Raw genomic sequence first — 24786 nt, 5'->3', positions numbered from 1 at the left:
AGGGAAGCGTACCTACCCCCGGAGCAGAAGGCGACCCCAATCTCTATTCACAGTTAGCGGTTATGTCTCATCGTTTGGAGAGTTGGTATACGGACTTTGGGTATCTGAAAGCCACATTGTAGGCATCTTGAAGGTTGTGGGGTGGTTAAGTTACGTGGGTTGAAGATTCTGCAGAGGTACTTGAGAGGGATATAGCGACTGCTGCCTAGTTTCAGAGTATATCTGGCATGCAGAATGGTGAAGTGTGGTCGCTGAACATTTGTGTCGTCGTGGCCCTTTGCGGAGGACGCGGCGCGTTGAGTGGATCGGCGGGCGCACACCCCTGCACGAACTAGCGTGGGTCCTGCGGGTGTTCGCAGATTTTGAGCTTCGCTCCAGCTCTCTCCCACCTTCAGCATCACGCGACTGAAGTCTGCTGGCCCCGCACAGTGGAAAGGAAGAAGTAATGCAATGAACTATAAAATAACTTCTTTTCGCCACGGCTTGCTACTACACAGTGGAAATATAGAATGCCCCGACAACCGCACGCTTCCATGCTGCTGTAACTAGGAATCCTCCCGCGAGGTCCTGGTATCTGTCACCGGGCAAGAGCAATACAGGATCACGATTAAGCCGGAGCGCCTCTTTGAGCCATGCATCGAAAGGTGCATGGTGGGTGGACGGAGCTTGACTTTGATGGTCATACATAACATAACGCAGTTGCGTGCTGCTTCAAGTGGGCAGGCGGGTGTTGCATCATCGGCTCTGTCCCACATGCTGTTTCCGAACGAAATGTCGCCGTTTGCTGTTCGATTGACTGCCACCCCTGACCGAGCTAGAAGACTGATGCGAGCTTGTGATGTATTCTGGCTGATTCTAGGACGCTGTGTTCGGCATCGATAGGAGGAAGCCATGACGGCGCAGTACCGTCACTCCAGCTGCGACGAATATGTCCGTGGCTTCACAACGAACATGCCCACCGAGACTGTAGTTCCCAGTATGCGCTCATTTCAAGATGGTGTGAGCTCCTCTCGCAGCCAGATATGCCTCGTACACGTTCTGCGGCATCGTCCTGATGGTGCCGTATAACTCCTTGTTGTGATAGCGCAATCGCGTCTTCGGGTCTGTGTAGGGTGCTGGCAGCCCAGTGATGTCGCAGTACTTCTTCTGGCTGCTTGGGTGGAAGCTCGGTGCCGATTCGATGTTCGTGTAGGTCGGTGCTGGTCCTGTCGCATTGCCTCCTGCCGCTGCCCTGCCATTCTTCTCCAGCACCAAAGTACTCAGGCTCTGAGCTGCTTGTGCAATGTTCGGCGGTCGGCCCACGTTTCCGGCAGGCGTTCCGTTGCCCTCTGAGTAAGGCACAGCTGGTGTTGACTGGCCGCTGTTGTTCTGTGTCGCCATGACCGAGGCCTCTTTTCGCGAGGCTTCGCCAAGGATCTGCTTCAAGTTTTTGTTGCGGCGCTGCGGTGGCTTCCAGTTTGGGTTGCGGAAGGGCTTTGGAGTCGCGTGTATGTCAAGCTTGTCGAGGAGCGCTTGATGCGTCTTCTCGTCGGACGCGGCAGTAAGAGGCGCCATGACGATAGTGTGCGATGATTCGAGGGTGCTGGTTGATACGTTGAGCCCTAAACCCTTTGCTTGGTAGAATATCGCGCGAAGTCGCGGATGTGCATGAGAGATGGAGCTTGTGATGGAGAGCTCTCTGGCCGGGATCATCGCTCACCAAATCGTGCCTCTACTAACCGCATTGATCCTCCCCGCAACCACCCAAGCGCGTCTCACAAACAATCAACCCACCGAAATTCGCAAAGATGGTATATTAGATGTGTCTCTGAGATGATTTGACACGTAGCGCTAATGATGATATGTGTAGGAGAGTCCTCACGAGCATCAACAAAGCCAGCTATTGTCTCGTATCATTGTCAATGTTGTCAGTCTCCCAAGGACATTCACATGTACGACAAGCTGATTCCATTGCAGGAGAAACTGAACGAGGCAATCATGATGTTGAACAAGAATTTGCAGGAGATCAACATCCAGAATATGGACACAGAGCTCGTTGCGCAGATGTTCAAGAACTACCAATCCAACGTTCTCTTCCACCTCGAAGGTATGTTCCTCTTTGCGAAGTATCGCTGGAGGCACGCCTAACACTGACTAGCGACGAACGGCCTGAAGGACCCGGCGTAGTCATAGCAAGGAACGTGGTGTTATGGTAGTGGTGGGAACTGGTCGGATGTGTTGATATCCTCGCTATAATTGCGTGAGACGTGATTATAGAAAGAGACACCGCGCTGGCTTGCATGAGATATCCAGAGAAATGAACAAATGATTACAAACTCGCCGAAATACATGTAGAATGCGCTTCTCGAACCTGGTCATGTATACGCGGATTGGTGCACGGGCATGCTGCGACAACCTCACGAGCAATCACCATGCCGCGCATCTCCAGCAGTACACGCGCTAACGAGCCAAACGCGCCACTTCCCATCCTCGCAACATGACCTAAACTTCCCATTGCAGCTCCTCCACGTTTCCCATCCGCAACACCATGGCGCCCTCTGCAACCAACGATGCGCCGCAGCCTTCAGGGCGCAACTCGCCCAAACCAGCGCCAACGAAGCTCTGGACCGTCAACGAGCCACCCTTCGAAGGCTACAGGCCAATAGATACTGAGGGCTGGTCGCGCAGCAATCAGGAGACCGCCATAGTAATCGACAATGGTAATGCGCAGCCCTTGAAACATAACGAAGCATAACTAACATACATTACCAGGCTCATCAGCAGTACGCGCAGGATGGTCCTTTGACACAAAACCTCGACTCTCAGTACTGCCGAATATGGCGCGATACAGGGACCGCAAACTCAACCGGACCTTTACCTTCGTTGGAGCTGATGTCTACTCGGACGGCACGGCGCGAGGACAGTCAAAGCCCATTTACGAGCCAGGAAGCAACATCATCAACAACTGGGACGCAATGGAGGGTGTGCTAGATTACTGCTTCCTCAAGCTGGGCGTGGACGGGCGATCAGGGCGCATAGACAGGCCAATTGTCATGACAGAGCCCATAGCGAACTTGGGCTACGCAAGAAAGAGTATGTCCCTTTGCATGACTGAAAATCTGTTTCCTGCGAAATCCTTGCTAATTGATGCGACAGCCATGTCCGAAATCCTCTTCGAATGCTACGGCGCACCTTCAGTCGCATACGGCGTCGACTCCCTCTTCTCCTACTCATACAATGGCGGCAGCACCGGCCTCGTTATGGACTCCTCATACACATCAACACACGTCATACCCGTCGTCAACTCGAAACCGCTCCTATCACAAGCCACACGCCTCAACTGGGGACGCTTCCAGTCCGCCCAATACCTTCTGAAGTTGCTCAAGCTGAAGTACCCGACGTTCCCAGGCAAAATCAGCGACGTACAAGCAGAGGATCTGGTTCGAGAGCATTGCTATGTCTCAAAGGACTATGAATCGGAAATCAGCAGCTACCTGGACTGGACTGGTCTCGAGGATCGGAATCACGTTGTTCAGTTTCCCTACACGGAGCAGGTTGTGGTACAGAAAACAGAGGCTGAGCTTGCGGCCGCGGCAGAGAAGCGCAAGGAGGGCGGCCGGAGATTACAAGCACAGGCGGCGAAGATGCGATTGGAGAAGCTGAAGAAGAAGGAAGAGGAGCTGGAGTACTACATACAACTACAGGCACAACTGGCGGAAATCCCCACAAAGAAAGAGAAGGCGCGTGTGCTAGAGTCAAATGACTTTGATGACGAGAACCAGCTCGACAAGCGAGTCAAGGAGCTGGAAAAGGGCATCAAGAAGGCACGTGTCAAGGATGTTGGTGATGTCGAGGAAGAGGCACAGGAGGAGCCCACTTTCCCACTTCTCGAAGTCCCTGACGATCAGCTTGACGAGGAGGGTATTAAACAGAAGCGCCAGCAGCGTCTCATGAAGTCCAATTACGACGCCCGCCAGCGCGCGAAAATCGAAAAGGAGAAGGAGAAGGCACGCCAAGCAGAAGAACAGCGCCTCGACGACGAGCGCCGCGAAGCTGACCCGGAAACATGGATTGAGGAGAGGAGGATAGCAAGACAAGCCATTGTCCAAAAGATGAAGGACCGCGAGCGCATGAAGGCCGAACTCGGGAACCGCAAATCCCTCGCCAACCAAATGCGCATGAAATCTATCGCCAACCTCGCATCTGACCAACCCACCAAGAAGCGACGACGTGGCGGAGGAGACGACGACACATTTGGTGCCGATGACGCCGACTGGGGTGTCTACCGCACCATCGCCACCGGCGAAGGCTCCGACGACGAAGAAGAGGAGGATTTGAATAAAAACCTAAAAGACATCGAAAGTCAACTCCTTAAGCACGACCCCAACTTCACTGAAGACTCGACCCGCGAAGCCCAAACCGACTGGACCAAATCCATCCTCCATGCCTTCCTCCACGGCCCCTACCCGTACGACCAGGAGTCCCAGAAAGAAGTCAACCAAATCCACCTCAACGTCGAGCGCATCCGCGTCCCCGAAGTCGTCTTCCAGCCCACCATCGCCGGCCTCGACCAAGCCGGCATCGTTGAAATCGCCGCAAACATCCTGACTGAGCGCCTAGGCGACTCCCCTGCGCGCGACAACGTGCTCAAGGATATTTTCCTGACTGGCGGCAACACGCTGTTCCAGGGCTTCGAGGAGCGCTTGCGCACCGAGTTGCGCGCCGTCTTACCCGCCGAGCAGACTATACAGGTGCGCAGGGCGGGCGATTGCGTGCTTGATGCGTGGCGCGGCGCGGCGAAGTGGGCGGGTGCGAAGCAGAGTAGGAGCAGTTTTGTGAGTAGGCAGGAGTGGATGGAGAAGGGGGCCGAGTATATCAAGGAACATGATTTGGGGAATGCTTCGTAGGGGGGCGGCAATGTACTATTAGCTTGTGAGGTCGGGCGTAAACTTTGGAAGTGCATCTAGCTTGGTCGGTCGAGAATTTTATGGGTTTATCTTATCAATGTGGTGTGCGGAGGGAGGGAGGGATCATGTTGGACACAACCCTCTTCCACGTCAATACCAACCTCGCACGCCCGGTCCCCGTCCACGTCTCTTGAACAGTTTGTGCCTCATGCACAGTTGTGGGATCTGTGTATTAGTACGTACTCCACAGACAACGTTTGGCGCGATGCCACCAGGCAGTGGCAAAATTCGTGCCTGCTCTGCACTTACACAACATGAGCTGATAGCCTTTGAGGGTATACTTATCACAAGTGCCTATAGAAGCCTAAATGTACACATAGCCATAAGATTCGCTAGGGACGTCTTATTTGGACGTATCAGTCTGTTCTACTTTGTTGATGTGTGGTGGCGGAACTTTGGAAGGTGCAGGGAGCATGACGGGATCCGACGTGATGTCGACGTTGATGTTAGCAATGCTGAGGCGTAAGTGAGAATATGATAAGGGCTATTGAAGGTGGCCCGAGCCTGGATGGTGTAGAGTTGAGTCAGCGTGTACGCACTTCCACGGTAACACATGGCACGTCGCTGTCATGTTATTGTTCTGAGAGGGGTGACCTCATATTTACTTCCGCGTCCTTCCTGATAAGTTGGCAGGCATCCAAAGAGACATGGAAGCGTCTTGTTACTACAGCGGTAATTCTGTGTTATGAAATCTAAGCTGAAGCACAGCTCAGAATTCCAGGCTTTTACTCCTTTCTCCGCCCAGTGTAGACACATAACCACACATGTCCCGCTTGGGTCAAGATAGCCAACTTAGTTCCACAAATAGGCTTGCACGTAGTGGTAGGGAATAGGTATCTATGGGCGCGGTGCTCCACCGGGATTCGAAGAACGTTCTTTCCAGAATATGTGATCCAATTTCCGTCATGGCTGATATCCATGAGCAAGGGTTCTGGTGTCGCGCCAATGGGACCGTATTCGGTCTGTAGGTGTGTACCCATGGTATCGTAAAACAAGTTCCAGAGATCTCCTTGGGTGGAATGTGTTTGTAAACGTACATCTCTGCGCATATCCCATGTAGTAACAACACTCGCTTTCTTTTCAAGCCGTATCGGAGACATTTGTGCGAGAAATACGCATGCAAGCTGATTTGATTCTTGTGATAAGGCCACACGATATGGGTTACCGTCTCTAACCCTGAGTGTCTTCGTGCACATGTGGCTGCTGAGGTTCCAGATTTTGACTGTGCCCTCATGATAGCAGATAATAAGCTGAGTTGAATCGAGCAACAGAGCGGTCCATTGGAGTTCTCGGTACGCCACTTCGAGTTCTTGGTAGTGTGATGCATTGTTTTTATCGCCGACGTGTTTGAGTCTTGTATCTGACAAGCTTGGTCAGCAGACGTTGCTCCAAAGTTGCTCTATCCAAACACACCTGGAACAAAGAGTGTAACTTTGCCATTGAGATTACACCCTTGATCATGGATACCTCCAGGCTGAGGGCTTCTAACCAGAAGACGTATTTGTTTCTCAAAAACGCATCGACAGAGTCCTTGTCTAATGTTTCAAGATTCGAGTTACATAAATGGTCTACCCAGTAGACGCATGAGTAGCGCGATGCAACTAAAGGATCTGTGTCGGGCTTCGTCACTTCTTCGATACCACAGCCCAAATCAGCCAAGCTGTAGATGTCTCGAAGTAGGTCTTTTGACATGGTCTCAATCGAACGTGTCAGAAATATGCGGTGAACATGATCTTTTCCACTAGGGAACACTTCTTGAACACCTTCGGCAAGGATGAAATCTTTAGCTGATTGATGAACGAAGTAAAACAGACCCGATTGTATCGTAAGGAGGGAGCCACATCGGCTAATGAGCTGTTGCACTAGGTCCGTATCATCACCGATGTCTTGTAGCTGCTTGTTCAGTGCCACCACTTCTTCTAGCGCGAGTGGCCGGTAAGCAAGCGTGACTGTTGCTAAGACCAACTTGCACAGTTCGTCGTCATCTGATTCACTTATCTGTCGCAGCATTCGCCGATAGAGAGGAGTCAGTCCAGGTGGAAAGGAGCCTATCTTGTTCAGTACGTTCCATTTCGACGTCCTTTCAAGGTCTTGAAAGACCAATGCCACCTACAGGAATGTGTCATTCGCGTTTGTTGTTAGATGCTGAAGAACCGCGTCTCGCATTCTCTTATCATACCCTTTCTGTTTTGCCAAGAGAGACATTTTCCATTGGATGTACATAGCAACAGCATTTGCCACTGAAAACGCATTCACTTCGAGGCTCAGTCTCATTTTGCTATCTGCAAAATATAGCTTCTCCTCGATGTGTGGCAAATTGCGGCTAGATACGAGCCATCGCACGCAGGTATGCTTCGTGGACTGCTTCATAATGAATTCAAGAAGCTTCGGTAGGTCGGTGGTACACTCGTCCAGGGCGTCAATGATCAGGTAGGTGGTTGGCAGATCCCTATCCTGTAGTACGCTTGTAAAAAATCTCCGAAAGGACATACCATGCATTTGGGTCCTCAAACAGACCTTTGCTCTCTGCTTGGTCGTACTTTGCTCGAGCATGGTGAATAAGCGATGGGTGTTGTGAAAGCAGCAGGAGCAATAGCCCCCTTAGCACAGCAGTAGCACTATTGATGTGCGAGTCTGCAGCCTGACAGAAGTACGATACAGTAGCTCCATGCGACGTCTTCTCCAACTCATTGACTAAACCACAGAGCAGCATTGTTTTGCCTTCCCCAGAATCACCTTCGATCCAGAGGCGACTCAGCGGGTCGTGTTGCCACTGTTCGAAGCTTCTGTGGTCTAGTATCCAGCGATAGGATTCTTGTAGTAGTCCGCCCTTGGTGTCTTCAATGCGCGTCTCGTCGTCTCGCGGGCCTGTGAGTCGTATATCTTGTATACAATTTTCGGATCTACGAACTTCATCATGAAGCCTTCGGAACGCCATTTGGGCTCCTTCGCCGTAGATAGGCCTTAATTCGACATTGATAAGGCCCATTAGTGCATATGCTCCATCTTCTGTACGTATCGTAGCTCAACACATGACATCACATGCGGGTGTTGTTGAAACTAATAGGACGTAGGTGTTAGGTCTCCTCAACATTAAAAGCACACTTCAACATCACCAAACTGTGTTCCTAATCCTTTCTCCCACTCCCGTCCCCGCTCTCAAACTCCCTCCCCTCACCAATATCACAAACCCTAAACCTCCCCTCATCTACGCCCTTCCACCTCAACGCCTCCCCCAACTTCCTCGGCGGCTCAAGCACATCCTCCTCCGTCAACACCCACGTACCCCAGTGCATCCCTAACGCGTGCCTACACTTCGTATCCACAAAGATATTCACCGCATCCTTCGGGTCCGCATGAACAGGTGACCACATCCATCGTGGTTCATACGCGCCAATGGGAATTAGCCCGAGATCAAAAGGTCCGCGGTGTGTGCCGATTTGCGCGAAGGCAGGGCAGACGGGAAGATGTGAGAATTCCTCGGAGTAGTCGTCGGCGGATGGGGGGAGAGATGGGACGGTGCGATAGCCTGTGTCGCTATTGGATTGGTTAGTATGCAAGAAGAGGGATCGAGAGGGGATGAAAGTACCCGCCAAACCAGACTTTTACGCCCCCAGATTCGACGCTCCAGCTCGCCCAGAGGGTTTTGCATTTATCGAAGGGTGTGCGGGCGCTAATGTGTTGGCAGGGCAGAGCGCCTATTGTCGCTGCGATGGAGTTCGTCGAGGTAGGTTGATCTTCATGCGAAGTCACTGAGACAGCTTTCCCTTCAGTATTGGGTTTCGATTCGAGTTTGACGTCTCTGCTTTCCCACCAGTCTAGTTCAGTTACGTTGGTGATACCACACTTTTCGAACCATATCTTGTTGCCCAATGGTGCGAAGAAATGTGCGTCTGGAAATTTCTTGGAGATGCGAAGAATAGTGGGATAGCTTAGGTGATCGTAGTGATTGTGGCTTATGACTACGGCATCGACGATGGGCATATCTTCAATCTCACACGGCGGAGGCGTGAAGCGTTTCAGCGACTTCATTTGTATTGGGGAGCAACAATCCTCGAAGACAGGGTCGAACAGCACGCGGAAACCGCTTGGGAATTCGACAAGATAGCACGCGTGGCCGAGCCATGTTGCACGTAGTTTGGGCGTCTCGCGTGTGGGAAAGAACTCTGGAGTGCGGACGGGAACCGTAGGCGGCGTAACATCCGGAGATTTTGATTGTCCAGTGATCTTGCGCCTGATGAAATTAATTATTTAGTCTGGGTTTTGGTAATAAATTGAGTACCGACCAGAGCAAAGTCTTGAAGACCTGAAAAGTGCTGGTTGGGACGTAGCTGTCCCACGGATTCGTGAAGCCCTTCCCGTCCTTCAGATGATGTGCCTTGTCTTCTATTCCTTCTGGCTGAGTGACAATTTGTGCCGGACTCGAGACCACTGCATAGAATCCTGCACCAACGCCTGCTCCGCCTATTGAACTCATCTTGATGGTTTTTGTGAAGTGTGGCTTCTGCCAGAATGCGCGGTTGCCTGATGTTATCGATGCTCTTGTTATTCGTGGACCAAACGCTAGTCTCTTCAACACTTGCAAGGGCGAACAGGCGGACATGAGAGCTCTATATGCATTACCCAGGCAATCTCATTCAGATATAAGCAGTGACCCTGTGAGATGCATTCGTCCTCTTGCATTGCGATGATATTGGTGCGTCGGAGAAAGGACGCTCCAGACGGAGATAACTAGACGGAGATTATCGTTAGTCGTTGACGTAGCTGAGCTAGTCAGCTGACTAGAAGTTAAATCATCATTGCTATTGGTTGTCATATAAGCCCACATTCTTAGCTCGTTACGGACCCGGAAGCGGCCTATCTGTCTGTCCGCCGTTCCAGGCAAGATGCTCTCGCAATTAGACACTCGTTTGTTCAACGCCATGCGCATTATTTTCGCGTTACCAGACATTGTTGTTCGAGATTAAGACTGACTCGCTGATACTTGCGACTACCCCAGGACCACGCCTCTAGCTCCAAGTCATGATCGAATTGATAGGAGATGTCTGTGTCTTCTGAACAGTGTAGACCAATCCTCGTTGTTGTTGATCTTCGCGAGATTTCTAAACGTCAAATGCTTTCTCTCATCCAGGCTTTCATTTCACGTGAACGCTGCCTCTATTGCTGCAAGGTTGGCAGGGGTGTGACGCGTTGGAGTTTGGCGTTATTCTGGTGTTTTGATTCTCCCGGCATTGTGCCGAGACCCTTCTAGATTCGGGTGATGGTTTGCGAACTTCGTGAGGGAATGGCACACTGTCTCGCGTAGCGCCATGTTCAGAAATGAGCATATCATCGCTTCCAAGATGCTGTGTTGCGACTTGTTGTGTTGCAACTTGCTGTGTTCAACTATCGGATTTGAGCTCATTGTGCGAGAGATGGTGAGGCTGGGGGCCAACATTGGCAGTCGAGCTGAAAGCCTAGATCGTGTCCGCCACCTGCAGCTAGATATTGCTTTTCGCAGTATGCAGTTCAGCTCGGGCAGCGCCAGTGGTCTATATCTGGGGGAGGAAGGGGAGGCCCGTCGATGCATCGCGACGAGAAGCCTCGATATCAACTCCACGTGAAGCGCTGAACACTTGCTACCAAGCCTCGTGCAAGGCATCATGTGGACTTTGCCAACCGAACCCCGAAAGCTTGCTAGCAAATACAATTGCGGACAATGTCGTAAGGACCGCCAGAAGGTATGATTCTCGATGCGGCAGGCAGTTTTGTTGACTAACTTGCGACCAGTGCGTGCGTCCGACACGAACCACGACATGCGAGCGATGCATACGTTTCAAGCACCACTGCGACCCGGGCAGGCTTTCGAATCGAGGACAGCAGAGTAGAAGGCGGCGTTCACCGAACCTAGATCCTGATTTACAACTGATTGCGGTATCTGGTGATGCCGTCCAACTAGCCCTCGGGATGTATGAATCGCCTGAGGTTGGCGACCAAGAGAGCGTGAGCCCGTATTCTGGGGCAACAAGCATTTCTCTGGAATCGGCGGGAGTCTCTTCTAGAAACTCTTCGCTTGATTCAACGCCCGAAATGGAACATCTGAACCTGGATTCATTTCCGAACTTGGCGATGAATTGTGGAGGTTCTGAAACCTTGGATGTTGTCGAACTTCCAGTCCACAGGTGGTTGCAAGATTCCCTCGAGTATGGCGTCGAGAACGAAACAGAATTCCTCGCGATCGACGAACCAATTCTTGCACCTTCCCAAATCTGCGTTCGGCTTTGCCCAACCCTGGTCTCGAGTCCAAACAACTGTCCTGGGCTGAACAATATGCGACCTTCGCGCCTGCGCACCCGGACGACTTTCGAAACGCGATTGGAGAATCGCATCGTGCGGCTATGGGACAGTTACGAGGCATTCACACTTACAGATGCACGTACGGGCGTTCTGGCGGTGACACCTCTATTCGCCGCCACCTTCTCGGAGCTTTTTCGTTGGTCGAGGCAAATGGCTGAAGACGGTGTATGTTGAGGTTCGACAAGTCGTATTAGCATGCTTCGCTGATCTCTCTTACAGGATAAACTAGTGAGCCTGACCCGGTTCGCATGTGGCGCGGCGGATGCCTGGATGAATACCAAGCTCCACCCAAGCACTCGAACCGAATATCTCAAAGCATACAATCATTACGATTGTGAGGCGCGAAACAGTCTTTGGCGAGCAGTCCATGAGTTCGCGCAGAAAGTTCGGGAAGGACAAATGCCCGACGTGATGCCATTGTACATCGCTACTTTCCTTCATCATGCAGCCGGAGTAAGTTGACGCATACCAAATATAGTAGGAGAGGACTGACATGATGGGTAAAAGGCATGCATAAGAGGGGTTATGGATGTAGATGCAGCTATGGCGGCATTCAAGTACTATGATGGGTTCACGGCTGGATTTCCGATCAGAATTTTGCGATCGCCAACCTCTGATGGCCGATGGGCGGTGGATATGCTTGTGAGTCGCTTATGATTTTGATATTTCTCTTTGCTCATGTGTAACAGCTTGCGAACAACGATCGAGACCCAGGCATGAGAATAAGTTCCTTGATGTTTGCTCTGGGGAAGGCAAGGTTAAGATTCGATCGACAAGAAGGGCTGTGTTGAGACGTTAAGGGTTGGTGAGACTGTGAAGGAGGAAGAGAAGGTGAAAGACTGGTGGGACTAAGAAGAAGGACAAAAAGGAGAAAAAAGAGAAGCGGGACGGTAAGAAGGTGCATCAAAGACTGCGTTATAATCATGACATAAGAAGACGCTGTAGCACAGACTGCCTGACACCTGCTCTAGTATAAAGTATCTGAATCAATGAACAACGATGGTTTGACGGGAGATTTAATAGGAAGTACGATCAGAGATCAAGAGAGGGTTGTCTAAGAGTACGAGGTGATTGAGACTGAACCCTAAGACCTATCAGGTTCTATATATGACCAGGACTGCACTCAGCTCGAGCGTATAAGTAGAACGCTAGCGGAGATCCACCGTTGCTGGTAGCTCTTCGTCATTCGTCATTCGCTGTTCGTTGTTCGCTGTTCGCTGTTCGCTGTTCGCTGTTCGCAATTAGGTTAAATCCAGCTCTGTGGCGATCCTGCATGGATTGCGGCTGAGGGCCGCCCCACCTTTCAACACTTGCGTCCCGTGCCGCTCCTTCTACCACCGAACCGAACCTTGTCAACCTGTTCGTAGACTCCTCAGCTACGAACGCACGGAAGCCCTTCATCGAGATTCCTAGTCTTTGCACGACCATGCAGCGACGACTCAGCCTTGTTGCGTGCTGTCGAGCCCTGACTCTATGCAACATCAACGTTACTACCTCCCAGGTGCTTTGAGCGAATGGGAGGCTCTGATTTCGACATCCCACTGTCTTTGGTAGAGTAATAGCTTGAGAAACATCAATATATATGTGCGTATAAGCTTAATGGGCGAAGAATAGGGAGACGGATGTGGTAGCAGATGTAGATGGACTAGGAACGGTGATGATGAATGAGGAAATTAAAGCTCCTGTTTTTGTACAGACTGATCGTCTTTAAATCTTAATTGGATCCTGTATGCCTATGGTAGTCGAAAGTCCGTATTTGATCTCACTTTGGTTCGATCGTCAGAACGATCACTTGCTCAACCTAGTATAAGATCGCAAAAGAAGAATGTCTCGCGAATTCTCATACACAAAGAGACTAATGGAGCAGAATGGTTAGATAGACAAACTTTCACATTCGTGAATCCAACGGTTCTCGTCGTTGAACGATGGCTTCTACACCGAGTGTGGGAGGCGGAAAATTCAATTGAAGATTTTTTATTAGGGTTTAAAAAAGTATGATAATTCGTGAAATGTGCTTATCGAAATCAAAACGGCCGAAAAATAGCTATCAAAGCAATCATCATCCAAAATAACAGCCACAAGTTGCCTCGAAATGCCAGGAAACTGCGAGACTTCGGTGATCCTCCTCTTGTATGAACATGATCGATTTTCTTTCGTGGGGGTTGATTATGGCCGAAAGTTGGGTGGGTCGCTTCCCTCATAGCGACGTTCGAATCGTCGTTCCTAGTCTCGCGGACTATCGCTTTGTTCGAGTCGTCGTTCCGAGTCTCACAGACTATCAGTTTGTTAGAGTCGGCATTCCTAGTCTCGCGGACAATCGCTTTCTCGTACGCTGGAGGCGCCTCCACAACATCTTGAATCTTCTCGTGCTCCAGTTGACGTCTTTGGAGCTCTTCTTGGATGAGTCGTATCTTCTGTGTTGACAAAACGACCCGACGTCCACCGGCTCTGGAAATTGAGCCAAGAACCATAGGAACAACAATGTCATCGTCGATGACATTTCCCACTAGTTTTCCCGTTAAACTGAATAGGGCACCGGAGATCTTGACTGCGCGACCGACTTTGACTTGTGTGCCCTTTACTTTCAGTTGTTCATGTAACTGGCTGTCTGAATAGCCCCGAATGCGGGAGGCGTACTCTGCGTCAGTGAGGTTGAGGAAATCGGAAACGACCATGATGTAGATTGTTGTAAAACTGTGTGTCTTGTAAGTTCTTACTTCAGGAATGGCAGTTTCCTTTATATAGTAATTTCAGAAGGAGCTGTCTTAGATATTGAGTTGTGACTCGCGTGCTTAGTCCGTCGTCGAGTGAGTCGTGATGCCGTGAGGCTTGATATTGATTGCATTGAAACGCATCTCTGCGATTTAGCGGATGTTGTATGCAGAAACTACAAGGATCCAAAATTGGTGTTCGATGTGTACAACTGGCGCGATTTCTAAAAGAGAGTTGCGAATACTATACCATGGAAATCACCAATTAGATCGTTGTGGCGTTCACCATAGCGGTCCGGACGGCTGAGCTTTGCTTCCGCAGTCCAAGAAGAGGTGCATGCAGGTCGGCGCCACTGTGGGAAACGTAATGGTCCTCACCTACCTCTGCAAGGAAGACCTTACCCTTTGCGCGCCGTTCGCTTTACACCTTTCGCTGTTCGCTGTTCGCTACTCATGTCTCGTGCCATGCCTCGCTTATCGTGCCTATAAGTTACTCAATTCTCAGCCGCACCTAGACTCGAGGTCTCAAAGCGACTAGGCCTCCAATCAGCAAACTAGCGAACTACGAACTGCGAACTGCGAACTGCGAACTGTGAATAGCGAACTGCTAGCAGACTTTCAATACGCAAGATCGTAACATTCCTTCTTGAAAGCCTTAATAGTCTGTTTGCTTCAGGTTTGAGTCTCGCAGCCGTTTCGAGACGAGTTTGCGACATCACACCCGTCTGCCCAATGCCATGCGGATTACTTTCGTGCTACCAGGCATCGTTGTTTGATTAAAAGCGAAACACGCATCTCTCCAGTCTTGTCTCGTGCTACCAGACCCAATCAAGCTAGCTCAGAAATTACAGGAACCCGTGCGTGTGGAACGGAGAAAATTGCGTTTGTTCGTTGAACTCGCTTGTAATCGCGGCCTTCTGTTTGCATACACTGCGTGCGTGTTAGGACAACATCAAATTTTCGCCCGTTCAGAACATGAAACACATACCTTCATGGTCCTATGTTGGTGCACTCAACATGCGCCTTGTTGAATGAGTTTGCAATTTTACCTGGGAAGTTCAACGGCACGCGGCCTCTTGAGTTTCCCTAGTAACGTGGTAGACAACAGGTATCTATACAGTATCTTTCTCTGTTGTTTGAACCTGACCTGCATCCGCCCCGAATAGTCGCCATTGGCGTTTCACATCCATATCAATCTTCCCAGAATTCGATGGAATGAGTATCTCCCTCCCAGTAAACTCACTCGCATACATCACGAGATGTTTCTAGTAGCAATTAGTGTGCACTCTTTACTGTACAATGACAAGTGACAATTTATTAGACTCACCTTTCCTAAAGTCAATTTGATCGAGCCTTCCAACCAACGCATCGGCTTGTAGACCTTCATGTTGCTCTTCCCTTTGATTAGAGACAGGATATTGTCCGCAACAACGAGGGTCTGCATGTAACCCGCTCGTGCCATCTTCGGTCCACCAGACGCTGCAACGTCGCCAGCGGCAAAGATGTTTGGAAAACGCTCATCGACGATCTGAAGTGTTGGTCGAACAAGAATGTGAGAAGAATTTTTCGAGATCGACTCCAATGACAAGTTAGAAACGACTGAGCTGTTTGGCCGCTGACCAGTACATGGGATCTGCGTTGCGTGAGTTGAGTAATGCAAAAGGCTTCGGATACCAAAGGGTCAACTTACGATGAGATCAAAAATCTCCTCTTTGCCTTGTTTCAATTTGAGTGTGTGACTACCCTCCATGATCTCTGGCCGCTCGTTGAGCCAGATCTCGACACCCATATCAATGAGCCTCTTTGTTACATACTCATGTAACCGTTCCCCGAAACCTGGCAGCAGCCTATCTCTTGAATGTAAAAGCACGACGCTTTTCTCCGGATAGAAGTCCTTGATGTCGCTCGCGAGTTCGATACCTACCGCGCCTCTGCCGACAACCGCGATTCGCGCCGCCTTCTCGATTGTGCTCTGCAACCCTCTCAACTCTCCTTGTGCATCAAGACTCTCCGTCGCCGCAACTTTACTGGGAAGCGCTGATGACGTGCCAGTGGCAATCACTAGGTATTCATATTCCAGCTCCTTTCCACCCTCCAGTCTGACAACGCGCGCATCCACATTATCGACCTTTCCCTGCACAAACTCAAATATACCCTTCGGTGCTCCCTTTGCCAGCCCTTCATATGGAATGAAAGCAAATTTCTCGTAACCTCCAACCACGCTGAATCTCGGAAAGGCGAACACGTAATTAAAGTGTGAATTCTTCTCGATAAGAACAACGCGATATCCAGTGGGCAGCGTTTCGGCCAGGTGTTTTGCTGTGAAATAGCCGGTGAAGGAACCACCGACTACGACCACATTCTTTGACTGCGAGGGCGGCAGGGACTTGTAGGTATAACGGTGGACAATAGCTGCGAGTTTATGGGTTAGGGCAGACAAGGCAAACGAGGGCAAGTCTCGTAGCAGGAGGTAAACAAGATTGAGAATGTCAGAAAGCATGGTTGACAAATGTTGGTGGTGGGAAGTGATGCTCACCTAGGTTGAACTCCCAGTGAAGCGGGCCCTACGCCGTCCATACTCTTTCAATTTCTGGCTTTCTCAGTGAATTGGTCGGAGCGGAGATCTCGGAGCGCGTTGGAACCCGAAGACGCGAATACGGAGTCATACATACCTTGGGCGATTGGTTTATCTGATGGAGCTAGAGATGCAGACCCCAGCTTTCAACCAATTGCATACCGAGTCGCACTTCAGCGAGTCACTTGAGAGCCATTTTCGGCCTAGTTGATCGTTCAATCAGATAAGTTTACGTGATGTCCGATGTTCGTCCGTGGGAGTCAGGAGCCGGCAGACTCGTTACCTGCATACCTTAAGTTCAGAACATGGAACGCGCCTCTTCATTCTCCTATGTCATTACACTCAATATGCACCTTAAATAACAAATTTACAAAAATACCCTAGAATCTCAAAGGTACGCGATTGACCTATTGAGATACCCTAATAAAGTCGTTGCTTAGACCTCACCAGCACAAGATAAACTCTTGCGCCGTAACAATTTCTCTACTCCCTTGGTTCAGCATTTCCCCTCTTATGAGCCCATGGATGTAGCATTCTCCGATAGCATGGTAGAGATCATGACCACATGGCCTCAAGAGCACCGGGCACTTGCATCCTAAGAAAATGGCCACGACATCTCCTGGACGAACAGCTACTGGAGCTAAGCCCAGAAAGCCTGTTCCGGTTATTATAAGAGCCCTTTGGTTCAAGGATAGTATAGCCAAACGCATGCATTGCAGGGTCATTATAATATTCACACTCTTCTTGCCGGATTTGGGGGGCAAAGCTTCGCAACGTCTGGCCTCCAATGCAGAATCCCTCGTTGTGTTTTCTGAATACATGAAATTTTGGAAAATAGCGCGAATGCGTGAGGTCGAACCACTCCGGATTCGAAGGGGAGTTGGCACGAATGGTGTTAGTGTCGCATCCCAATATCCAAGGTACCTCAAGAAGAGGCTGCTCGGTCGCTCCGGGATGGTCCATCAGTAAGGTCCGGTGAAGTGCGTCTGAGGTTCCATCGCCGTATCTTGTCAAAACATTACTTGATTGGGTAGAGTGGCACAAGTCCCCGCGTATACGCAAGAATACTTTTGGCAATATGGCCATGGGCACAACTTGAAGTAGACATTATGCGTCATTGCCGACTGCGCCAAGGAATGCAGATGGAACAATGAAATAGTCGCGCGCAAAACACCGCACGTGTCGCTGAAACCGTCGCTTCCCCTTCTCTTTGATTCAACCTTCTCAAACGACACTCGTGGTGAGCATCCTCTTACTCAAAGGGTTCGGATTGAAACGTATCGCAGAAAATTACCCCAAGGTAACCGCCGGAAGTGAAAAAGAAGTCAGTTGGCATATTGTTAGATCACATTGCAAGAGGATCAAGGTCGATGATTCTTCCATGCGGCTTTGCCGCTTTCCAAGATGTTTTTCGCATTTTTGTCGCTACTGATGTGGCCTCTGCTGTTTCGCAGGTATACGCTAAGTGAATTCACCCCCCTGTTGCCCAAACATGCCCTGTGGTATAGAAACGATGAAGGAAAAAGGTATAAATTCGCCGCGTGAGACGAGGTAAGAAAAAGAAAACGCCCGTCGATCTGATGCCATTAATTACAACCGAACACTGCGGAAGGCGACGATCAAGGGGTATTCAAGTCGTAATCGGAAAGACGTGAAGAATGGATCCTGTGGCGATGATCTGTTTGGCATGACATTTTTAGTGTTGCCATGGTGTGTGGCGAACAAATGCCATCCATAGTGAGACCAACAAGTATCCGGGAGCTACTCGGTGTGTCGAGGGCCAGCTCCAAAGAAAGAACATTAACCGGTGCAGGGGAACCTCCAAACCATTCTTGAGGTGATGCGCGCAAAAAGAGAAAGTCGTAAAGGTGAGAGCTGAAGCCAAACGCCTGGAGCGTTAGATGGCAGCAGCAGCCAGAAACAGAACATTGCTTTGTGACTCAGTGGTCAAAGGAACAGAACGCCAACCGCCCCCAATTTCGCTGTACGTGCCTGAAAAACCATAAACAATCCGGTGTCTAGAACGTGATGCCGAGGAGAACAAAGGAACAACGACCCGGAGAAAGGAAATAGAAAATCTATCATGCAGGATGATCGCAAGCCTTGTGCGTTTTCGTAAGATCCGGAGTGGCGCCAATATGCGTGCAAATAGCGAAAAGAATGGACCGCTTCTGTGCGTCGAGGCGAAGGTGCCGAATTGGACGTCGGAGGCTTAACTCGAAGGTAAGAGTAAGCCGATCGTGTCCGATCGTGTATCCAGTATCCGAGATCGAGCTGAGGCAAATGCGGCTGGAAGGAGCCAGGATAGTTGAAGAAATAAACGTAAACTTTTTGAACAGATGAAGCGCTAACATGGATCGAGGTCGAATATCGTAGTATTTTTGAAGGGTCGAGATGCAGACTGCCATGCTCTCATGTCGGCGGCAGCCCCTAGACTGCGACAGCCTGGGGTCCATATCCAGCAGCCATGAAGTAGGGCGCATGTCGCTGAGCACAGTAGACACATCCGCAGTTTACACTGTGCTGGTTCCAGACGGACGTGTTGTACTGAGGAGCGTACGCAGGCGGGCCATAGTTGCCAGGCTGGTGTTGCTGGGGCTGGGGAACAGGCTGAGACAATGGAGGGAATCCAAACATAGTGCGACGCGAGTATCCCTCGGCCGCTCCCCAAGCTCCGGTAGCGCCGTAGTACTCTGGGGTAGTAGGACCTGTAGTGGGCGCAGACGCAGGTGAATGCTCAGACCTCCAGGGATCATACTGAGAATAGCTGGGGATGTTGAACGACGTCTGGGGAAGACTGCGCAGACTTGGGCGTGTAGTCATATGACGGCGGGTTGAATGACTGCTGCATGGGCAGAGGCGGGAGCGGCTTGTTGGGGTTGAAGGACCGACGGTGTATCGAAGTGTCGATGGGGCTGAGCTTGTTGCTTCGACCAGCGCGAGCAGCAGCATGGTTCCTGGAACTCCTTCCATTGCTCGGACCAGTACTTCCAGCCTTGGTGCTCAAGAGGGTCGCGGTGGAGCTTGTAGTCAATCGCATTCAGCCACTCCATCTCAAGGCGGTTCAACTCGTCCACGCGGATGCCGCTAACCTCAGACCAAGACCTGTTGATGAAGGTATTGTCGTCCAAGAATTTGCTACCGAGCACGAGGGCGATGGTGAGGAGACGGAACAGGTGAGTGTCCGTCTTGGGCTCAGCGTACAGCATAGGCATCCTCTTGCCAAGATAGAACATGCTCAACAGAATTGTCGCGGAAGGCAGTCTCGTCGCGCACAGGACCTGGTGTACCCACTTGCGGAAAGATATAGGCGCCATGCGGCCTGGGGTGATGAGGCGAAGAGCGGTTTCGCAGACGAAATCAGTCATGACGTCCATGTCGTAGTCAAGTTTCGCCGACACTCCACCAACAGGCTTCTCTTCCTTGACGGGTGGCTGTGTGCGCTGGCTAAACTCGTGTGCCCGCTGAGCTTCAGCCATGGAGTGGCCTGACTGGACACGCATTGGAGGCAGAATCGCGGCTCCGTTGGACTCATAGAACGAGCTGGGCGGGGGTAGACTGGGCGGCGCGGTGCTGAGGTAGGTACCAGCCTGGGGATACATGGGTGGCATGGCCATGGCAAGCTGGCCGTAGCGGTCTGCAAAGTCGTAGCCCTCGTCCTGCTGTCGGATCGCCGGCTGGCCTGCATAGGCGTTCTGCTGCTGGTACTGCATGCCGCCGCAGCTCTGGTGGTAGCTCGGAACGAACTCGGGAGGTGTCAGTAACTGCCGCGGCATGTTCTGACGAGGATAGAAGGACGGCATGCTGGGTGAGAGCTTGTCGCAGAAGAACGAGAGAGACTGGCGATGAACCTGCGGAATTTTATTAACGAGCGCACTCAGGCAGTGACTGAAGTGACCTTCAGTTGTCGGGCGTGACGTACAGTCTCTTCGTTCCTGGCCGCTGGGGGTGGTGAGCGCACGCTCTTTGGGGGTCTACCGACGCTCTATAAGGAAGCGCTCATGCACGAACGGAGGCAGGCGTAAAGAGAAAGTGGTTTGCGTGAGATGAGACAATCGGGAGAAACGTATGGAGATCGTGAAGAATATTGTCGTGCCCAAACAATGCGGAGCTAGTCGGCGGTGTGCTGTCGGCAAGCCGGCAGTCGCAAAGCAGTTCTGAGCCGCACGACGCGGTGTGCGCGTCAAAAATTCGGGTGCGGTCGACGCGTGCGTGAACGCGGGTGAAACGAGGCCGGGGCGAAGTCTAAGTGAATAGATCGCCTGTGATGCTCGGGAGGCGTGGCGGCCGGGTGAGGTGAAGAGGCAGGTCAGGTCGCAGGTTGGCAGTTGCCGGTAGCAGGTCGCAACGTCAAGAAAAGCAACGCTCGAAACAAGATGCCGAATACAATGCAGATGCAGTCCCAAGCCCTTGCCGGAAGACGAAGTGTTGCACGATCAAAGGGAGGCGGAGACGGAGGCGGGTTCACCAGAGGGCGGTCCGGGGTTTGTTGACCTGTTAGGCAGGAAATTAAGCTGTCAGAGCGGTCGGCTGGGGTCGCAACCACGAGATGCGCGAAGCAGTTCCAAGGGTCCGTTGGCAAAGCCCAGTGCTGCGGCTGCGGCAACAGTCAACGCCGAGCGAAATGCTGAGGTCTGGCTGCTGTTGGATGTGCTGCAGTCGAGAGAGCCGAGGGTCCGGGGGTCTGAGCGTGACGAGGGTGGCTGCGCTGAGTGGCCAGAAGGAAAACCAGCCCGCTCTTGCGAAACAGTCGGATGCTCAGCGCCGGAGACGGAGGGGAGGGGGATGAGGTGAGGATGGGTGAGGACGCAGAGGACCAGAGGTGAGAGAAGGGGAAACGGCCTCTGAGTATGGTATGGAGCGCTGGGCAGTGTGTTCGCTGCTGGTCGCCCAAGCGAAGAGCTAGAGTAGTACTGGACTGGCAAGGCTCCTGGCCCAGTGCGCCTGCGTAATATCGTTCATAACAGCCCTGACCCGTCCATTCACTGGGCGCATGCGGTGAAAACTCTGCCTCTTCCAGTCTAGCCTTTCATAAAACCGACCCCAGCCCGCGAAGCGCGGCGACGGCCACTCAGCTTCATGACACGGCTCGCCGCTCAGGAGCGCTGCAGGCACGAGTCGAATGACTGCACATTATTTCTGCATTCCCCCTAATGCACCCGCCAGCGAAGAACCGCCAATGAACGCATCCAGGGTTGCCCTCCAACCTGGTCCTCTGAGCGAGCCACGTAGCTGACCCTCCGCACTCCCTCTCTCCGTGGAAACCCGTGCAATCCTTTTGCAGTGCCATCCCCATTTGGCGCCGCCGCATGCATTAGCCCGCTTACAGGAGCGACGGTGGGAATGTCATCTGCGCCGACTCCCTTCGAGTTCCCATGACAGCGCCAGCCCGGAGTCCCAGCGCCCAGTAAATTTAGAAGCGGACCGTGTAGATGAGAGACAAATTGCAGCTCGCCGCCCAGCGCCTCTGGATACGCGTCGCGCTCCTTCATTCGCGATAGTTGTGCGGCCTTGTGCTGGCCCTCGTTTGCGTAAAACGTGATGCGTGTGCTGGCCTGGCCTGGCCTGCCCGCATGGGCACAGGACTTTCCGCCTGCTGCCGATAGCGCGTGCGTTGAGAATGTTGGCGGTGGGCACGATGGATCCCACGGCATCTGCGTCTGGGGCTAAGGGACCAAAGTCGGCTCAAGGCCCTGCGCAACGCCGCAACGTGCATCGTTGATGATGAGAGCATCACCTTGGGTGTCTGCACATCGGCCCAAATGCAACTCCCCATCGCCCATCGCCCGTCGCTCGTCACTCAACGGCGGCGGCGGCGAGACCGGGCAGCCGTCGCTGGTCAGCGTCCACACGCGTGAGCGTCATTACACATTCGGCCGCCATCCCTCCTGCTCGTGCATCCCACCACGCTGCACACGAAGCGTCATTCGCGAGTGGCAAACACAGGGCCTCGCCCACTGCTCCACTCCACACCTGGGGCTTGTGGGTTCGTAATCAAGCGCTCACATGAAGAAAAAAAATTAGCACTCGTGTGAGGATATTTCAAGGCCTGCCCGCAAATGCTCCCACACCAGCCAAGACCATTTCTCGCCCGCCCATTCGCTGATATGCAGGCGGGCCGGCACCAACGTCAGGGCACCGGTGATCGATCGCGGCACTCACTCATGGGATCTGCTTGTAGGCAGCAGAACATCGTGTCCACGTTACGCAGTTGATTCACACTTCCATGTTTCCATGCTTGATGACGCCAGTGAGCAAAGGTTGCCTAGATGACTGCGCACTGTACCGCGTGCGCCCCGCTCGGGTGGTACGGTTTCCTTCAGGCCTGCCTCGTCGTAACGAAATTCGTGTCATATACACACAGCGAAGAAGACTTTCGCCCAGATTGCACACACTATCTGTTCCGTGGACGTGTCTCGGTATCACATGAATCCAAAAACGCCTGAGACCTTTTTCCCAATCCGAGAAGCCATGCGTCTGCACGTGGACTCGTTCATGATCCAAGAATTCTCGGACCTTCCCCAAACGCCCGGTCGCCGGTGTAAATGCTCAATGAAGAATGTGCGTCGGACAAACCTTCGACGCACCATATCCGCAAACTGAAAACATGTCGTTTACGTTTAGTTCATTTGCTTGATCAGTTCGTTGATCTTGTCTTCTCTGTTGCCCAGGTCACCACCTTCGATGAAGTGCTTGAACTTCCTCTTGTGGAAGCCGCCCGTTGGGCTGTTGAGCTTGAAAGGCCAAAGGAAGTTCGAAGCCTGCTTGAAGTTGGGACCGACCGTAAAAATCTCGTGGATGAGATCCTCCATACAGATCATGCCGTACTTGCCGAGGTTCTCCTCGATGATTTCGTTGTCGGTGAGCGGAAGACGCTGCTTGTCAACCTTGCCATACCCGCGCTCTAGAAGTGGCGTTAGTATGTAGGTCGATCCCCATGTGTCGCGAGACAACTTACTGTAGATGAGTTCGCGGACGGACTTCTGGTTGGGGTATCCGTAGGCGACGAATGGCTCAACAATCTTCAGCATCTCCAGTGTGGCTTTGGTGAGCCTGATGAAGACGCCATTGTTGATCTGCAGCAAGCGCAGCAGCTGGAGAGTCTTGCGCTTCTTGGGATCAATCTTGTTGATACCCTTTATCCGCACGACGAAAGCGAGCTTGGCCTCGGCAGGAACGTATAAGCTGTCCGACTTCTTGGCCTCGCGCGACAACCGTATCTTCTCCTTCTCTGCATCGCGGTATTCCTTCACATACTTCTCCGCCCTCGTGAAGATGACCTCCCGCTTCTTCTTGCTCTTGTCTGCCTCATGTTAGCACTGTCCAACAGTGTCAAGTGTGCCACGAGGATCGAGAGAGGTAATTGTATCATTCCCGAAAGATGGTTAACAATTCGACAACATTGACCGTAGTCTAGCCGATAGTGTGGTAGTTATAATCATCACAATGGCTCTCTCGTATCGACGGTGGCAGGGTAATGTATCGTACCTCGCTTCTCCTTAGTCGCAAGCGCGCGCTCCTCGCGGGCTTTCTCCTGCGATTTCCGCTTTTTCAGCAGCGTCTCAGGAACGAGGATGTCGTTCTGAGTTGGGACGCTTCTACTGAGGGTCAGTCAATGCTACGACTGTAATGCTTGCGAAGCTGTGTGCAGCGCGCGGGGCGACTCACGATTTGGACGCCATGGTTGAGCTGCGGCGTTGGCTGTCAAATTTTAGAGCTCAGAAATTCTTCAAAAGTTCGAATCAAGCCAAGGCGCTAGGCTAGCGCCAGACCCCACTCCTTTAGCCCAACTCGCAGGGTCCCTCCAGCCACGCCGGCCTCTCATCATGATTTTGTGCATTGGTACGAACGTGTCACAGACATCATGGTCTCGTTTATGTCCCGCCGTATGGCTTCTGGCCATTCAGTATCACAACGCTCTTTTGAAGTCGTTTTCATCTTCGAAACTTGCTGCAGAGATTGCTGCCGAGTTTATGGTTCAAACAGAACAGATCTTGGTCCAAGAATGACCCTTACTTGAGGTGGGATCACGATGTGCAGCACATCTGCGGCGTGGATGTGCCCAATATGCAAGTCCAGCAGCCTCGGGGCAATACCGCTCACAGGATTTTTCTATGGTTCTGCACGTCAGCAATGTAGAATAGCCATGAGTTTGCAAGCCTTTGAGACTGCTTCCTGAACAAATACATAACTTATGTAGTATTGGTATGCTGCGACC

The 24786-nt window shown here is 51.8% G+C and overlaps 9 protein-coding genes across 9 annotated transcripts; 3 read left to right on the top strand and 6 right to left on the bottom strand.

The window, feature by feature from the left end:
• Positions 1-984: 984 nt before the first annotated feature.
• SNOG_02100 (hypothetical protein) lies at positions 985-1554 on the bottom strand (the record flags this gene model as incomplete). Its single annotated transcript, XM_001792665.1, has 1 exon — positions 985-1554. One exon carries the CDS (start codon positions 1552-1554, stop codon positions 985-987), a length of 570 nt encoding a protein of 189 aa, XP_001792717.1.
• A 375-nt stretch (positions 1555-1929) lies between these two features.
• SNOG_02099 (hypothetical protein) lies at positions 1930-2127 on the top strand (the record flags this gene model as incomplete). The annotated part of the gene is made up of 1 exon (XM_001792664.1): positions 1930-2127. One exon carries the CDS (start codon positions 1930-1932, stop codon positions 2125-2127), a length of 198 nt encoding a protein of 65 aa, XP_001792716.1.
• A 400-nt stretch (positions 2128-2527) lies between these two features.
• SNOG_02098 (hypothetical protein) lies at positions 2528-4982 on the top strand (the record flags this gene model as incomplete). The annotated part of the gene is made up of 3 exons (XM_001792663.1): positions 2528-2699; positions 2752-3072; positions 3136-4982. The coding sequence occupies 3 exons, from the start codon at positions 2528-2530 to the stop codon at positions 4884-4886; spliced, it is 2244 nt and encodes a 747-aa protein (XP_001792715.1). The 3' UTR covers positions 4887-4982.
• A 689-nt stretch (positions 4983-5671) lies between these two features.
• On the bottom strand, positions 5672-9549 carry SNOG_02097 (hypothetical protein; the record flags this gene model as incomplete). The annotated part of the gene is made up of 7 exons (XM_001792662.1): positions 5672-6196; positions 6360-6939; positions 7126-7395; positions 7439-7955; positions 8125-8483; positions 8536-9180; positions 9233-9549. The coding sequence occupies 7 exons, from the start codon at positions 9547-9549 to the stop codon at positions 5672-5674; spliced, it is 3213 nt and encodes a 1070-aa protein (XP_001792714.1).
• A 1039-nt stretch (positions 9550-10588) lies between these two features.
• On the top strand, positions 10589-11939 carry SNOG_02096 (hypothetical protein; the record flags this gene model as incomplete). The annotated part of the gene is made up of 4 exons (XM_001792661.1): positions 10589-10666; positions 10716-11447; positions 11502-11735; positions 11790-11939. The coding sequence occupies 4 exons, from the start codon at positions 10589-10591 to the stop codon at positions 11937-11939; spliced, it is 1194 nt and encodes a 397-aa protein (XP_001792713.1).
• Positions 11940-13306: 1367 nt separating this feature from the next.
• Positions 13307-13957, bottom strand: SNOG_02095 (hypothetical protein; the record flags this gene model as incomplete). Its single annotated transcript, XM_001792660.1, has 1 exon — positions 13307-13957. The coding sequence occupies one exon, from the start codon at positions 13955-13957 to the stop codon at positions 13307-13309; it is 651 nt and encodes a 216-aa protein (XP_001792712.1).
• A 1026-nt stretch (positions 13958-14983) lies between these two features.
• SNOG_02094 (hypothetical protein) lies at positions 14984-16493 on the bottom strand (the record flags this gene model as incomplete). Its single annotated transcript, XM_001792659.1, has 3 exons — positions 14984-15079; positions 15321-15521; positions 15684-16493. The coding sequence occupies 3 exons, from the start codon at positions 16491-16493 to the stop codon at positions 14984-14986; spliced, it is 1107 nt and encodes a 368-aa protein (XP_001792711.1).
• Positions 16494-18998: 2505 nt separating this feature from the next.
• Positions 18999-20371, bottom strand: SNOG_02093 (hypothetical protein; the record flags this gene model as incomplete). Its single annotated transcript, XM_001792658.1, has 3 exons — positions 18999-19259; positions 19327-19525; positions 19551-20371. 3 exons carry the CDS (start codon positions 20369-20371, stop codon positions 18999-19001), a joined length of 1281 nt encoding a protein of 426 aa, XP_001792710.1.
• A 2532-nt stretch (positions 20372-22903) lies between these two features.
• On the bottom strand, positions 22904-24250 carry SNOG_02092 (hypothetical protein; the record flags this gene model as incomplete). Its single annotated transcript, XM_001792657.1, has 4 exons — positions 22904-23472; positions 23527-23871; positions 24057-24166; positions 24237-24250. 4 exons carry the CDS (start codon positions 24248-24250, stop codon positions 23189-23191), a joined length of 753 nt encoding a protein of 250 aa, XP_001792709.1. The 3' UTR covers positions 22904-23188.
• Positions 24251-24786: the final 536 nt, after the last annotated feature.

This window comes from Parastagonospora nodorum, assembly GCF_000146915.1.
Source record: "Parastagonospora nodorum SN15 chromosome Unknown scaffold_3, whole genome shotgun sequence".
In the NCBI taxonomy this organism is placed as follows: Eukaryota; Fungi; Ascomycota; class Dothideomycetes; order Pleosporales; family Phaeosphaeriaceae; genus Parastagonospora; species Parastagonospora nodorum.
The sequence above is the reverse complement of the archived record's forward strand: the minus strand, read 5'-3'. Positions and strand labels throughout refer to the sequence as shown.